This window comes from Copidosoma floridanum, unplaced genomic scaffold, assembly GCF_036245765.1.
Source record: "Copidosoma floridanum isolate Cflo_tuat_1 unplaced genomic scaffold, Cflo_Japanese_pri ptg000019l, whole genome shotgun sequence".
Taxonomy (NCBI): domain Eukaryota; kingdom Metazoa; phylum Arthropoda; class Insecta; order Hymenoptera; family Encyrtidae; genus Copidosoma; species Copidosoma floridanum.
The window spans coordinates 4599558-4617022 of record NW_028321896.1 but is presented as its reverse complement, the minus strand read 5'-3'; the positions used below and the strand labels follow the sequence as shown (position 1 = coordinate 4617022).

The following is a 17465-nucleotide window of genomic DNA, read 5'->3' as shown; positions in this document are numbered from 1 at the left end:
CCGATAAGCTCGAGGAGCAGCTTAGCGGCAGGACCTTCCATTGCGCAGGCTCCGCGCTCGGGGACCTTTTTTTCTCCCCCCATACAGTGAAAGGACCACTGCAGGGTTGTACCACCATCGTTTTCGCTCGAGTACAATGATCCCCCGAATAAATCGAGCAACGATTGTCGCGCATCGCGGGGGAGGGTGTTGCTTTGCCCTTAATTTTCGTCCCAACGAGGATCAACGGGAAATTATCCATCGAGGCAATCGCAAAAAGGGAGCTCATCGGGAGGAATGCGGTAGGGGCGCGCCGGAACGATCGCATATTGCATTCCCGCGGAGGCGCGCGTACCGCGACCCCCCGAGGCGCAATCAAGAAATTCCTGGCTAAGTTTTATTGAGACGCCCGAGGGACGACCTTCTCGCGCGATATGCTCGTGTATATTAAAAAAAAAAAAAAAAAAAGGGTCCGCATTCCGCTTTACATACTTTTGTCTAATAGATCTATATGTTTTATACCCACGCCTACTCGTTTGATGCTTTTATCTTTTTCGTCATTTTGAAGTATACTTACTTGGTTCATATCGAACAAAAATTTCTCTTCAATTTGATAAAATTAAGTATATGAGCTTCGGAACTTAAACATGTACAACTCGCACATTTTTGTAACTTTGAAAGCGAACTTCCTGGGGTGCATTAACCTTCCGCTTCGAAAAACTGACCTGCGACTATGTTTGCTTGTCTAAGCGTCCGTGATTCATATAGGTACAGGAGGGGGAAAAAGGTAAACTGGCGCACAATGGGATAGGCTCTCGTCTGGCTGCTGTCTCGTCCTTAAAACCAGAACCGCAGCTGAACCGAGCTATCTTTTTTTCTTTCCCCCCCCCCCATGTACTACACAGTTATTTGTGCTTCTTAGCCAGTTGAAGGTCTCGGGCCGATTGAGAGGTACGAAAAAAACATCGAAAAATCTTTTTTCAAATACATACGTTTCTCCAAACCATTGATTGTTAAATATGAAGTTTTTCATCAACAAAAACGCCTCTACAAACCCGTACCTACGCCAGTGTGTAGGACTTGTTTTTAGTCGTACTTGGATTTGACAGACGTGACCCTCGTAAGTTTGGTTATTTTTCCTATTTTTATGTTACCATCTAAAACGTTCGTGCAGCCATTGGACAAATTTTAAAATTAGAATCATATAGCCACGAGTGTATATATGTATACCTTGAAAAATAATTACAACAGTACTCTGATAATGTTTTACGAGTGTCATAGCGTATAGCGTACTCGGGCATCTAAATTATATACCGTGGACGTGACAGTGGGTCGATTTAATCGGAACAAGTTTGTCGGGCTATCTTTATACAAGAGTGTGCGTGCACGGTGTATGCGTATGCCCAGCGGCGTTATACGAGGATAGATTGAAGTTGATTGAAAATTTCAACCCTCGTCAATCATCCAACTTCGGTCGCGTCGTCCGGCACACTTCGATCGTCTCGATTACCCGCATCGTATACTTCTACATAGCGAATCTAATATATGACTCATTTATAATATATACCCAATGCACTTACTCACTTGTGCTGGGAGCGAAACTTTTCCACCGCGCACGACCGATCCCTGCAGCGGCATCACCTGCAACAGCTCTTCCGGCTCGTTGTATATCGGCAGAGGAGGGACAAAGAAAACCTGCCGCCAACTCGATCGGGTGAAACGAGCCGCGGCGATCCGTAACCGATCGCACCTATACAGCGCTTCCATCTCCGAATATTCGATGCGACGGATGGTTATCTGGAACGCTTGCTGCTCTTACGTAACCGGTATACGATAGTTTTCCTCGCCTACGTATAAGCTTACCGATCACGCACGATTTTCTTGCTCGTCGTTGAAAAACGAACCCAAATTTTGTGCTTTCATTACTATCACACCTTTTTTTTTTTTTTGTTTAGTTTGGGGGAAAAAAAAGATGATGATTATCACCGTTAGAGGCTGAACAAACAACTGGGTGTTTCACTGGGTGATTGCAGGGTTTTCATCGTGTGCCCCGACAATGGGTATCACAATACATGCGATATTGAGACTACAAAGAATCGCACACTTTTAAAATGGGAATTCACGCCCATTAAAGTTATGCTAAACACCCGCCGGGATATATGTAAGAATATATTACGTACAACTTCGAACACGAGTAATATATTTAACGTTGCGTCGTGGTGTGCCACGGAAATTCCTCCGCGCGCGAGCTCGTCGAATCTTCCGAGGACCGCTGTTCCGCATACCAAAGGACCATGTCCTGAAAATCCTTCATCTCCCAAGATTTATCACCGCGGTCGGCGGATCTTTACGAAATGCCGATTTCGCGATGGTCAACCGATTTCGATTGGATACGCGTGACTGAAAAAGCAAAAGGATATAAGTATCCCTTGGGTTAATCTTGCACAAGTAAAGGGCCAATCGAGGGAGCGTAAACAAATCGCGAAAAAATGTGGGGAAGGAGGGAGGAGAGAGACATCACACGAGAAATCGGAGGAGATGAAGAGAACAGATCGGAAAAATCAGAAAAAAAGGAGAGAAGAAGAAGAAGAAGAAGAAGAAGAAGAAGAAGATGACGAGGAGCTGAGCTAAAGAGAGCCTCCAGAGTACAAGTAGGCAGTAAGTATTTATTGGCAGAACGACTCGACGAGCACAACTTGGTGTACAAAAACGAGGATGCAAAGAAAGAAAATAAGATAGCCATCGAGATTCGAGATGTCCCAACACGCGCGTGTGCGAGCAACGACAAAGATTCTATATAGAATATCCTCCCTTTTTCTCTCTCTTTCTCCCTGACGACGGCGGCGACGGCGCTTATACACTCGAAATCGGTAGTGCCACGAGAGCTCGGCTGCATATGGAGCGAGAGACAGACGCGGCTATGTGTCAAAAGGAAAAAAGAATGAAAAAAAAAAAAAAAAACTGGAGAGAAAGACAGAGAGCGACAGAACAAGGAAGGGGGGCAGAGGCGGTGGCGGCGACGGCGGCGGAGACCACCACCATCGGATCGGCATCACCACGACAGAGAGAGAGAAAGAAAGAGAGAGAGAGAGAGAGAGCACACCAGAGCAGTCAGTGTCGGTACTGCCATCGGAGCGAGCGCGTCGCTGTGATATCCGTAGCTGCGGTGTTAAACTTCAGCGTCGGAGCAACCGAGTGCAAAGACGCGCCGACCCCAATTCGCCTTGAGGAATGTAATCTCTAAGACGAGCCCTCCGACTTTTTTCGGGCCTACAACGAGCGCCAGCTTAAGCACCATCAGCAGGGCCGATCGAGGGGGTGTGGACCGCTGCGCCTGAGGTACACACCACAATATTGCTCGTACACCCGAGAGAGATCCATAACCATTTACTACACATATTCCGGCTCTTTTATTTGCAACCCGAGTTTATCCTTCGTTGAGCACAATAGCGTAGTCTTCTTCCGATTTTTCGATCCCCGATCTCTCAAGAGCGTCAGTCCGCTTCTCTCGCTCCCTCGTCTTTCGCCTCTGTTGCTGTGCGCGAACACGTGGACGCCACAGATCATCCCGACGAAAGTAGCATCCCTGCGGGAGCGCTTTTCCCATTTTCCTCTTTCCCATTCACGCACCATCCAGAGCCGATGAATGCACCAAAGATAGCGATTTCTTCTCTCCTCGCGTTGTGCAATGCGCGAGTCCGCCCGCCGATCGATCGGCCGATTTTCGCTCACGCCTCCTTCGCTGTGTACGACCGATGGTGCAACACGGTTTTTCCCGCTTTTCCGCTATTTTATGTCGCGTTTTGCGACTCCGTGACGAGTGAGCGCGTGTGCGTTGACACAGTGACCGCCCGCGCTATAATACAGCGGGTCTCTCGCTCTCTTTGCGTCAGACGCCGTTTATCATTATTATTTCTTATGTTTTTCATTCTTTCTCGCTTGTTCCTCTTTGTTTTATTTTTACTTTTACAAATATAGCGACCACTTGTTGCCGAGAAAAAATACACTTTTTCCATGACGGCTTTGGCAAGAACGAATTTTATTTTTCCCTACGGCTGATGTGACGCGCAAAACCCAGCGTTAAAAATTCGGGAAAGTAATACCTGGATGAATGTAAAAGAGGCGTTAACGAGCGTTAAAAATCAAAAACGGCGTGGAAAGTAGCCTCCCATTCTACATGGGAACCGATTGCACGTTCCATCACAGCGGCTCGTAACTTTCACGATAACTTTTCTCGCCACAATATCACACGTTTTTGGCGTTCATTGAAATACTTTTATAGCTTGTGCTTCCAAATATATGCTGACTGATTTAGTTCTTAGCGAGTCCGAATATTATAGCCCAGTTTTGCTGTACCATGTGTGGTTTAGATGCCTATAGTGCACATTGAGTAAATACCCGAAGCTATACATTAAAATCAATGACCAGTACATAAATTAATTTTAATAACTCGAGTCTTGATGCGTGAGATAAATGAAGCCAGACCATGAAATTTACATCGTTGAAGGTATACTGATGACTGACTGCGGTAAATAACTATTAGGCTTGACTAACGCATTAAGTCACAAGTAAATTACGTACTTGTGAACTATTTATCGTTTGTTTAGAATCAACAGAAAATTTTCACAAAGAATAACACGAGTTTGTATAAAGCCCGTACTTCACGAGATTTTCAGTATCGCCTATTGTTCATTTATCTACGAATAAACTATCGATACTCAGTTTGTACTTCTTTTAAAACCTTATACAAATCTAACAGAGAAGCTTTTGAATTCTTCGATGTGATTGTAATACCATTGATTACAACAGTGGTTACGTCACTTTTTTTTTATCCCATTGAAATACGGAAGCGATTTAGTTGAATTGTTAGTTTTTTCACACGCGTATCAGAGTCAACTCACTAATTGATTTTAGTTTCTTGTAGCTAAATAGTTTTATAAATATTTCTTTCTTTGATACGAGGTACTTTAAAACTAAATCAACACAATTACGTGGATCACATTTCTTCGGGCAAGTTTTCTACTTGACATCAAGTGGAGCAAAAATTTTCATTAGATATCTGCGCGACGTTTCAGAGTAATGCAACAACAACTAAATAATTTTATTTATTTATTTATTTTTTTTTTTTTGCAAACTTGCCGACGAATCGTATGTAACAATAACACTACACGTACCACACGTCTAAATATAGAAGATTCCACGAGTAAACAGTGCGTTTCCCTTTTGAACAAAGTCGGACGCACACAAGTATTTCTACGATGGAGAAAAAAAAAGATAACTCTCGTGATCCGTACAAACACAGTAGTGACAAAGATATTTAAACTACGCCTAATGTTTAATTTTGATTAAAATATCACTGCACCACGTGATGAATGTACTAACCAGTGTTATTTTTATTTGATTTATAATTCTTTTGTCATCCAAATGTCGGTACATATTAGAAAAACAAAATCACTCGACACGATGACGATGTTTTAATCGGTTTGCGCTTGGAAGGGACAAAAATAGTTGGATGCAATTACGAAATAAAGCAGAGCTGGGATAAATGAGCGTGTATCAATATGCGGTTACCACGTGATGTACACGTGTACCTGTAATGAGTAATGATGTACGATACGCAAGCGCGCTCGAAATGTTTTATCAGTTATTTAGATGATAATAAAGCAAAGTGCGGAAAATACGTACACAGCTACGGACTTTTTACGTAAAGCATGCGCCTATGTGATTTTAATTTAATTTTTCAAGCGCTGGTATTAATTGCGATCAGGGATCCGATGGTGCGTATAGTACATGGAAAATTATCGAGATGTCACAACAATGTTTTTCCACCACTGATTTCAAGATTATTCAAGCGAGCGGATAATTTACGCTTGCATCGATGTAATATTGCCATTTTTTTTTTTTTCGAATAAAGCTTTGTTTTCAAGTAGTGCGGTAAGTTTCCATGAATACTAAGAAACGCGCTATCTTTTTTTAACAAATACACGACAGTGGTATTAGTAACTTTGGTTTTCAACTACCAAAACCTGAGTTTGCAAATAAAAATTATCAAACAATCATTCAAAAGTTATATTTGATATCGTATAAATTTTCATAATAATTATTTCTGCCATTATATAACAAAAACTGTAAATAATGAAAAATGACAGTTTTTGTATCCATAACGGGGCAATCATAGGATATACATTAATGACATACACATGAATGCATAACCAAAGACTAGTATTATTCATCAAGTTTGAGCAGCTCGTTATCGAATGCAAACATAAATTTTTTCTCGCGAAAAAAAGTTCGTCGAAACATCGCGTTAGATTGCATAATGGTGCAATAGTCTTTACTGCCAACTAGTTCGATCCAAAAACTAAGAATAAAACGTACCTATGATGAAAAAAAAAGAAAAAAATTGTTTTCAGTGGTTTTGCGGTACGTAATTTTGCAGATGCTGCAAATTTAAGTTATCGGGTTAACAAATTTTCCATTTCATTTTTACCAACGGACGCTATATTCTTCTTATATTAGAAGTATTAATTTATACAAGTATATGTAAGTAAATTCAAATCACACTTAATCTATTCATTTTTCAAGTTGTTACGGGTTAAAACTCATACAACAGTATTTTGTTACCTTTAGATATTAGTACCTCAAGTTATTATCTTAAAATATACACAAAATTTTTTAGTAAAATAAAAAAAACTTTTTGCACAGGCAATTCAAACTAACGTATTTATGGCGATAAAATAGTTATAAAATCAATAATCATTTACTTAATGTAATGCAAGCTGAGTGTTACATTTTTAATACCAAAGCCCCCCTATCGAAGTAACGTTCAATCTTAGATGGCCATAATGGGTACAGAGCGAATGCCTGATTAGTGGTGAACGCCCAATCATTTCTCCTGTGTAGCTTTTCTATTGAATCCTATTTATGAATGGGAGAATGCCACAACGAAATCTATTTTTAGATCTAACTGTTCTAATAGAGAAGCGCCTTTTTTTTAAGTATTCAATAATTGTAGCCACATCTGACGAATACTATATGTTGGATGAACATTTATTTTAAATACTAAAAAACGTTTTTTTTTTTTTTTTTTTTTTTTTTTGTCAAAAATATTTAAAAAATTGTAGTTCTACCACAAAGCGTTGACAAAAAAATTTTCTTAATATTGTACGTTTTGTTTTTTAATACTGTCATAGAACTTTAGAACATAAAAATTGTTTTGAAATTTAAAAAAAAACTTTGATCACGAAAACTATTATTTTTCAATTTACCTTTCTCGATAAGTGTCAAAAACAAAACTGAAAGGAAAAAAATACAACTTTTTTTTTTTGATATTACGTATTATGTTGTAATCACACTTTTTGCTCTGGTGATGAGCATAAAAATCGTGCCTTAGTTTTTTTGTAGAGGATTGGTTCATAATTTTGTCATCATTGCATAATTAAATCGATCGATAAGATGCGTCAAAGATCTTGACATTCCTGACATTCATCTTGGAATTAATTGTACGTTTCTTGGCTTGAAGTAGATAATTTTTTTGTTAAATGAAATAAAAATTGTCATGAAATAATTTTGTTTTCTAAATAGTATAATAATACTACACCTTTAAAAAAACAAAACCAACGAAAACGACACGCCTCCTTACATAATTAAAGTAAAATTTTCCCAACACATTATCTCTCAGATATTGCCGGTGGGCCTTTGAACTTTGCATTGCCATCAACTCATACACTTTGTTATAATAAAAATTCATTGCTTCCGGATGATTGAGCGATTCTTCGAAAACAAAGCATATTATTTTAAGCTCACTGCGAACCGACTTGTAAGCACACAATACAATTTTTATTTTTCAAGTACATCACTCATAGAGAATTGACGGCTGTATTCATAATAAACATCATAAACAAAAGCTTTTACAAATATTTTTGCAAGCTAGCACGAAGAACGAAAAAAAAAATCTAGCACATAAATTTTCCTTCAACGATTCGTCAATCCAGCTAGTATAGGTACAATATTTCCATCGATTGTTCTTTTATTTCAAGATTGACTTTATTCGTAGAACTATGGGTTGAGGTAACTTGTCAACGCAGCTTGTTTCACCGGGTTATAAAAAAAAAAAAAAAAAAAAAAAAAAACATCTTCCTCCAATAGCAGCAACAATGGAAATAAAGTAAATGTGTACACCAGCCCGCGGGGAAGGAGCTTCGAGCAAAGTAATGGTCAAAACAAAAAGTTAATCCTCAATGACAGCATCATCATTTGTGAATCACGTAACTTGGTGTTTTATTAAATTGTTTGTTTCGGGTAATGTGCAAGCATTGCACGCGTGGTCGATATCGTGCTCACAAAGAAAAAGCGCGGAAGCAGCGACGAGTGTAGTGCAACGTTACAACAAATGAATGCAGTCGGGCCAAATTTATTTATAATCCATTGGTCCTCGCACTTCTCCTTCGAGCCCGCATTGTCGCGTCGCGACAGTCGTCGGCGCGATCACACTCAAAGTGCAACATATCTTAACGACTCTTTGATCGAATTGTGTGCATACCTATTTCGCGAGGCGTTGCGTGATATATTCGCACGCTCGGAGCATAGTGTTATACATATATTATACTCACAATACATCATGTGGTGCTTTGTCAGCGACTTTATTCGTACCATCGGCGCGAGGAGCTTTACGGGTGATATTTACTCGGAGCTCCAGAGAAACAAGTTTTACGTCAACGAGCTCATTTTTCATTGGGTTCTCAAGGAATTTTTCTCCCTTTTGTTTTAACCTTTCTGGTACGTACACACATTATGACCGTATAATTTTGAATTGACGAATTTCGTCGTTTAGATACCAGGAAACAAGTAGGTGTGTGCAGACATATATATTTTTTTTTCCTTCGCGACGAGCCAATGTCATACCGATTAATTGTACTTGTAGACGACGGGAACCTTTATGCGTTGAGTTTCTAATAAAATAGCTTCTTGAATATTTTCAAGTTGAAGCCAAATTTTTCTATACTGTGAGCAAAAAAAAAAAAAAATGGTTACGTTAAGAAGGAATTGGAATTGAATTTGTGCTTAAACGTATTGCATTAATTTGTACATCGTGTTGCAGTGACAATTGTACACGTAACGTTGATTTCACACGAGATCTGTAAATACCTTTAGCACAATATTGGCACTGATGAGAAAAATTCCATCGCAAATCTCTTAATGCGTCAACCATACGATCACGACTGGGCTTTATTTCAGTTTCACTTGATAGATCGTCTTCAATGAAGCATCTGTGAAAACAAAGAAGTTTATTTTAGTATCCGATCGTGCTTGGATTTGCGTAAAAAATATTATTATACAACATACAATCACCGATGTACTTTTCCAGTAAAGTGCAATAAATTTCGCACGAGCTATCCATAACGAATAAAATACACATACATACCCGATTATTTTCGACTTTTCTGATACGTCGTTTCATCAATCAAAAGAAGGAATTCCAACTTGTACAACCTATTACCGGGAACATGTTACGTTGAGTCATGCTATGTATACGTACATGACTGTTGAGATCGTTTGCAATAGCTTGCAATCACTGATGGCGTGTATATTTATATGTATGTCTGATCGAAATCTTACGCATCCGCGAGTCAATATAGGCACGTACGTGAAAATTAACACAACAATTAGCGTGACGCCAACGCGGCTTGATGAATTTACGAGGCACGCGCTTCGAGAGCAGAGAGACAGAGAGGTGAGTGTATATCGTGCCAAGAGTCCGATGGACCTTCGCCTTGACTTTAGCTCGCATAAAGAAGGTGTTAGATACAGATACTCGCATATTGTATACAACAAAATTCTTGCTACCGATAATCACAGTACAAAGACATGACATTGAACAATCATTCATTTGTCGATGATGAACGCTCACACCCAATCATTTATGTATATATATATATTATATGTTATATGTTGCAGGATCTAGCATCACTGGGCGAGGCTGGCAGCTTCTGGGCATCAGAAGCCGCGGACTGGGCTCTGGCGCCTGTAATCGATGGGTTGAGAAAGCGGGGGCGAGTTTTTTCCTTCATCACTTTTTTAAATCCATAAAGGGTGTAGCTTATCGATGAGCCATGCTGAAGGTCGTGGGCGCCTCGTGGCTGCAGACTCGCATATCCACCTACATACTCGTCGCCGTTGCCCTGATCGGCATCGGCGCCGTCATCATCGGCGAGTATGGACGGTCAGTACACCTGTGGACATTGTCATACATTACTGTCACGGTAGATGACATTCACCGAAAAATTCACGTTTAGCGTTAGGTGGATACGCGGTTAATGTACTCGGTTGACACATACCGATTTCTCATTACACGATGTGTGTGCAAATCGCGCGTTATCAGTTCGTTTTATCTTCGTGGCATCGGTACAATCGCAGCAGTGATACCGAACAACTGTTCATTTTACGTGTGTGTGTGTGATACATACGTAATCCCTAATCTTCTAGTTGGAAACTGCATTTTAAAAAATTACCAATTCACACAGCACTTGTACTTTTTTTTTTAGCGTAGTAAAAAGTAGATACACAAGTAGTAACTACATTTTATGATAAAGTGCCATTTTCGGATACATTTTTTACCGTTTACATTTTTCGCAAAACTTACAGACCGCATACATTTTTATTTCAATTCTGTGCGTGCACTTAAGGCCAATGATTGGGCCGAAAGCAAACGTCGTACAATTAATCGATTTACCAAGTCAACAATCAACCTCGAACAAGTTCAATGAAAAAGTATGCCTGTGCAAGAGAAAAAAAAAAATGAAATAACGGTAACACATCTAAAACGCACACGAAATCGTCAACCTTACAGGGGCATCGGATATCGTACATTGCTCATTTCATGCTACATTTTCCGCGTCCGCAGTTTGAGATTCAGCGATTTCTATGTACATAGGTAACACATGGCGAGTGTATAGTGTCAGATTTCCCGCTCGAGCACTGCCACAGTGCGTATAAACTTACGGCACGCGGGTGCAGCAACGTGAATAAAAAAAAAAAAAAGACCACCCACGATGTTATTCTTGCACGCGTAACATATTGTAAGTACGCATGCGACTGATGATTGTTTAAAAAAAATATATATATATATATATATATATATATATATATATATATATATCGGTCTTATCTTTGCCCGCCGTAGCAGGCAGACGCATATATACTCACGGCAGCTACACCACCAGACCAGACTCCTTGCCGCGTCTTGCTGGTACTTCTTTTTTGTGCGAGACGGAGTCCGGTGGTCCCCGACACGCGATATCCCCCTGTTTACGAAGCTGCAGCCCGTCTCTCCTCCGATGGCCGTACCTACTGTGTTGTTCTCTGCTTCTTTTTTTTTTTTTTTTTTTTTTTTTCGCTTCGCCGGCTTCAAAGAATTCATATCGTCTGGGCTCGAAGGGTGTAATTGTTATGCTGATGAGGAGGGAGATTTGAAGGGGGGGGGGGAAAGGCCATTAAACTCATCGGTCGAGGGTAGCGAACGTGCCGGGTTCAATGTCTCCTAATAATGCAACATGTAAGCAAACAGATACGTTGTATACATGTATGCACGATGTGATAAATAATCATAAAAGTAGTGAGATTTTGTGTTTTTTTGCATTGAAAAAAAGTTTATTAAATATCCCGAAATATCCGATGTTTTAAATTTTGAGTATATGTATATTCTTTTTCTTAAGTGTACTATTAAATGAAAGGAAAAAAAACAACAACAACAATACCTGTAACTTTATAATAAATCTTCCTCGATTCAATCATTATTTTCATTGTGTGTTAAATTTTGCCGATTTTTGGAGTATCACATTTAAAAAAGAGTAGCAATATTTTGTGACCTTGAATCTAATGCAATTTCTGTAGAAAACTAGGATGCGATGTAGGTTGCCTGTGTCCTACACGTTTTCAAGCTAAGGCTTAATTTATTGCTATGAATAAGATTAATTGAAAAATTAATTCACCGTTATCACTTTTTTAGTATCCATATTATATTGTTTGATCGTTTGTGGATATGCAACTCGTGCGTCGAATCAACAGTAGTTATCGACGTGTGTAGTGCGTGATGAAAAATTTTCTTGAAACTCGTCCAAAGTACACAAATGCAAAGTAATTTAGTAGTGACAATTGAAAAAAAAAAAAAAAAAAAAAAAAAAAAAAAAAAAAAATCATTATTCATCGAAACAACTACAGCTGTATATAAATCGTTGCGAGACAATTATACACTAATCCTCGTTGTGTAGAGAAGAAAAACAGATGACAAAAGTATCTCTGTCAGTGCGGTAACAATCGAATCAAACAAGTTTTTGCAGTGACAGCACATAGGTACAACTTACGCTCAGCGTCCTTCGTTCAATGTTATAAAATTACCGAGACCTTTGCCGATTTTTTTTCCCCTCAATGAAAGTATCTTTTTGTGGTCCGAGTTGCACCGGGAATAAGCACCGCAAATTTTCATACCTCTTTGTGACAATGATAATAATAATAATGATGACGATCGCAGGGTTGAAAACGATGGTACATACTCGGCGACCGTCTGGTGGAAACTGAAGACCGGATACCGTATCGACTTCTGGGGCCAAGGCAACGATTTAACAGCACTGCCCTTGGGCGTAGCGCGCGCCTACTACAAGACCTCCATCCTCCAATCCGGGTAGGTGATGTTGATTTTCTTCCAAAATAACATTTTTCATACCCTCAAGTATAGCCCGATGCTCACGCAATGTTATTTACCCACGAGCAGCTGGTCAACAGTGGAGATCGAAACGTCACCAGACTACCCGGACGACGTGCAGGCGTACGCGGCTGGACTGCTGGAGGGCAGCCTCACTTGGCAACTGATCCACCATCACTGGTACAACACCGTGAGAGCGGCGTGCGCCCCGAGAGCCTCACTCTGCCGCAAGATGCGACGATACCTCCGCGAGAACGTCAAAAACACGCGCGAGAACGCGGCTCTGCGCCGCTTCAAGGACCCCTTTTGGCACATGGTATACTTTCTTTTTTTTTTTTTTCCCCCTCGTAAGCGTTTCACCTAAGCCGTAAAATCATGCGTTGAGAAAAAAAAAAAAAAAAAAAAAAAAAAACCACTCAGGTTCACCTGTACTACGTGCAATTGGACGGCCTGGCCGAGGGTTGGAGGTTCGCTGTGGTTCGCAGCCGGCAAAACGCGGAAATCGATCCCGAGGACTTTCTTTGGCTGGCCATGGCCTCCGATCTGCCGGACCTCGAGCGCGCCAACAACGGCACCGATCACCACATCTCCTCCGACGGCATGATCGTCCTCAAGGCCATCGCCAGGGAACAACACGCCCCCTACAAGCCCCTCATCGCCTTGGCGCACAACACCGCCGCTCCGTACGTACACATCCATACTTTGTTCATTAAAATTAACTCGAGCAATCGAACGATAATTACGATTATTTTTAATGCCTACCCAAGGACCGGACTTTGAGGTAAACAGAGTCGTTCAATTAGTGTCCAGATATATTCCTAAAACTATCCACTCACTTGGAGTGCACGAAAGAGGAGAATCAAGCTAATGGAATAAATAAATATATATACATGTGTACAGGTACTCCAGAATGTTGAGGCTGATAAAAAGGTACAAGTTTTCGTACCGCGTGCTGCCGGATCTCGATTCGGTGCGAGTGCCGGGGCGTTCCATCGTGATGACCTCGTATCCCGGGGCCCTGTCGTCGCAAGACGAGAGCTACGCCATCTCGGAGCCCAACAGGGAGCTGGTGGTCGCGGGGACGCCGCTCATCATCGACAACCACAGTCTCTGGAGCCGACTGCAAACGGAAGATCGGGTAAAAAACGTGTACTTGTTGTCGATTGCCGCCACCATCCACGTCTGCGTGTGTTGTTATATTTGTGATCTGGTGCACAGGTGATGTCGCCCGGGAGGATAATGGCAGCGAACCGTCTGGCAACCGATGGCCTTAGCTGGAGTGACTGGTTGCAGAAAAAGGTGATTATTATCATACACTGCACTTCAATCCAAATCTCTCATACGCGTAAAGTAACGTTACAAGCTCGCTTGATCTAGATGTCGCGTGCAACATTTCTCGGAGCATAAATATGTGTTTAACGCAATGCAGCGTAAGTTACTCAAACATAACAATACGGTAAATTAGCGTCCCAGACTCTAGTTTAACAAATTTATTATTAAGTATATGTGCTTCATCACTTTTCGATATGGGCGTTTCAGTAGTACGACATGCCTTTGGTCAGACTCGAGCTAACTCACAGGGACTATACAGAATCCACCTTTTGAAAATCACAGCAGTTACAGAGCGCAACAGTTTTATTTTGCTTTCGAAAGGGAATTCAACAAATATGATGAAATGTTAAAAAAAAAATCTGTGCTTGCAAAATAATGAGGTCAATCAAGATATACATATATATGTCTTAAAATGTACAAATTTTATCAACGCATTGGAAATATACAGAACAGTGGCACCTCGAACCGCCAATGGATAGTCGTTGAGCCGCGCACCACCGCAGTCAGCATCGTCGAGCAGATCCCCGGCTTCACTCGCCACGTGTACCATACCGAGGAGTTCCGGGCCACGGGATACATCGGCTGCACCGGAGCACCCTTTTCACAGACCATCAGGAAACTCGTGGGTGGTGAGCGCGACGAGTCGGTCGACAGAGCTGAGTTGCTGCAGCTTCTCCAGGCCAACGTTACCAGCATCGAGGATTTGAAGCACCTAATGAGTGGAAACATCAGAGGTGGGCCATCGTTTGAGTTATTCCTATTTTTTATCAATGGTTATTTATTGTTGGTCCATAAGCATATTATCATGACCCTTTTGCGTATCGATTCTCCTTTTATAGTATTGAGTCAAGCCCAGAAGAGAACCACCATCGAAGACAATACAGCCGAGAGGAACAAAGCTACGGAGGTATCCGAAACACCAGACGATAAGGACCCTACCACTATCGATACGACCACTACGTCAACCACAAGTACCACCACCAGTACCACCACCAGCACAGTAGCACCTATCAATCTTCCGGACAACTTGTTTGCGTTGGAGCAACTGTTGGCCTACCGGGGCGAACTAGCCGATATCCCTCGCCCTCTGGGTGTCATCGACTCCAAACTGTTCATTTTTGGTCCCGAGGGCGTGCAGATGCTCGACGCGAGAGCTGGACCGGCGAGACGTCCCTCGGCGGTCCCCTACTCGTGGGCCAAGAGCTTCCCCAACAGCTCGCACATGGGCCAGCCCGAGGTCTTTCATTTCGACAGCCATGTGCCCGAGTGGGTCTGGGTTTGAGGCAAAACAATCGAATGACCAGAAGAAATTCAAATTGTCTCGCTGAACGATTTCTGGAAAAATGACTCCGACGTATACGAATCGGATATTTTGCGACATTGTCGGATATTTGGTAGTTTTTCATTTAAAAAAAATTTTTTTATTGGCTGGTTGGAGAACGTTGTTTTCAATCGCCATTATTCTACTGAAATTATTTTGTTAAAGTGATTTACTGCAACCATATTGTAGGGCCGATTGTGTCGGTTTCATCAGATTAAAAAATTGTCCAGTGGTCTGATTTTTTCTTGCAAGGTACTCGGTAAGATATTATAGCTCCAATTGCAAACGGCGAAAAGTTGTGTGGCGTTTTAGAATGTCGATGATGCGATTAAAATTTGAAAAAATTTGACGTTAACGTTTAGTAAATTACTTGTATCACGTGCGTCATAAATTATTAGTTAAATTTCGATGATTATAGACATTTAGGTAACTAAATTTATTAAATTGACCTAGAAAATAAAAATATTATCTGGTCTTCGTGGATATCTCCTGTTCATGATCTGATATGTCGAGTCAAGAGTCACGAGTGCGCTCGCGTTTTTTCTTTAATTTTTATCTAGGTAAAGTACTTTAATTGAAAGAACTCGTTTCATTCAACTTTTGATTCGTTTTGTTAAGAAATGATAGTTCATATTGAATCTTCCAAATTTGTACAAGCGAACTCTAGGAATTTTTTTCAAGGGATCAGTGTTGATCAAATATTTTACAATCTACTTGTGTATGTATGTCCTTTAATTTTTTTGTATTACTATGGCTCATGCGATAGCTACCCAATCATGGATTTTTATCAATAAAATCTTTGTAAAGCTAATTTTGTGCTATTTTTATTCAAAAATCTAGATGAATAAATTATTTTTTTTTTTTTATTGTATGCCACATAACAAAGACTAAGTTTTTCTTTATTTCTTAACAAAGACTAATTTTTAGTATTGAAAAATCAATCTCTGTTATGATCTTTTTTCCCGTATTTTTTGTTTAGTGTACTATAGATTTTAACATAAAAATTTTTTTCCAACATGGATGCATTGACATTAGATTCAAAACTATAGCGTTTTTTTCTTTTAATTCTAAACTCCTTATTGATCTTCTACATACAGCAACAACGTCTTTTTTTACACGAACAATCCATGTACGTCAGAATTTTTCATCACCAACAATGAAAGAAGAGAATCAGAGTCGTCCACATCATCACCGTCGTCTCCACGTCACGCTCATCGATCATCACGAGAAAATCTTCTAACTAAAACGTTCATATGCACCCTCAAAATGTTACAGCCAATCCACTTGAGCTCTCGCACTTTTTTCCCTTCCTCCTGTCCTGACGTATATGCGCGACCAAGTGCGCCTTTTTTCCCTCTGACCGCAACTTTTACACATTTTTGACATCATAAATCGTTAATTTTTTGTAAAAAAATTTCCTTAACCCAACAAAAGAGTAATTAAAGTATTTTGAACACGATGAATATATGTGTGTAGGGATTAAGTTTTCATACTGAGTTAAGTTATTACTATCTAATTAAATTATTATTGATAGAGAGACTTGAAGAGATTTTACGCTTTTCTAAGAAACTTGTCAAAAAGTGACAATTTTTCACATGATTCTTTGAATGTTACCAACAGTAGTTTACGTGCTTTTCTACTATGATAGAAAACCTACAGCTTGTTTTCTACATGTCCATCGGACGAGAAAAAATCCATTGCTTTATTTTCGATTTACAGGATTTAACGTTTGTTTACGTATAATATATCATTATCATGACATTAAAGTTATTCAAAAATCTTTACATGTAATTGAGATGAGTCGAAAAAAGCATGTGTTCCAGAAATGATTCTATTACGAACAAGTAAACCAACAGATTAAAATATATTTTCATACTCAACATTGTATAAAGTAATAAAATTTTATGTATTATATTGTAATAGCAATATTTTATTCAACAAAAGATTTCCTGCAAGTAAAAAGTAATTACGAATACAGCTACTATTACGTACTGTTTACTTAAATATGCAAATTTTAGCGCAACTCACAGTATATTTATAATACCGATTTGTTCTTATTAGAGATTTCATAAAATACTTTATAGGCTTAATAAATACGTTTTAGACAAAACCAAAAATCAATAAAATATCGTT

At 39.9% G+C, this 17465-nt stretch overlaps 1 protein-coding gene across 1 annotated transcript; it reads left to right on the top strand.

The window, feature by feature from the left end:
• The first annotated feature begins 3081 nt into the window (after positions 1-3081).
• lama (phospholipase B domain containing lamina ancestor) lies at positions 3082-16143 on the top strand. The gene is made up of 9 exons (XM_089592605.1): positions 3082-3318; positions 9937-10201; positions 12509-12658; positions 12749-12995; positions 13100-13362; positions 13580-13817; positions 13898-13978; positions 14460-14745; positions 14851-16143. The coding sequence occupies exons 2-9, from the start codon at positions 10092-10094 to the stop codon at positions 15291-15293; spliced, it is 1818 nt and encodes a 605-aa protein (XP_089448731.1). The 5' UTR covers positions 3082-3318; positions 9937-10091; the 3' UTR covers positions 15294-16143.
• The last annotated feature ends 1322 nt before the right edge of the window (positions 16144-17465 follow it).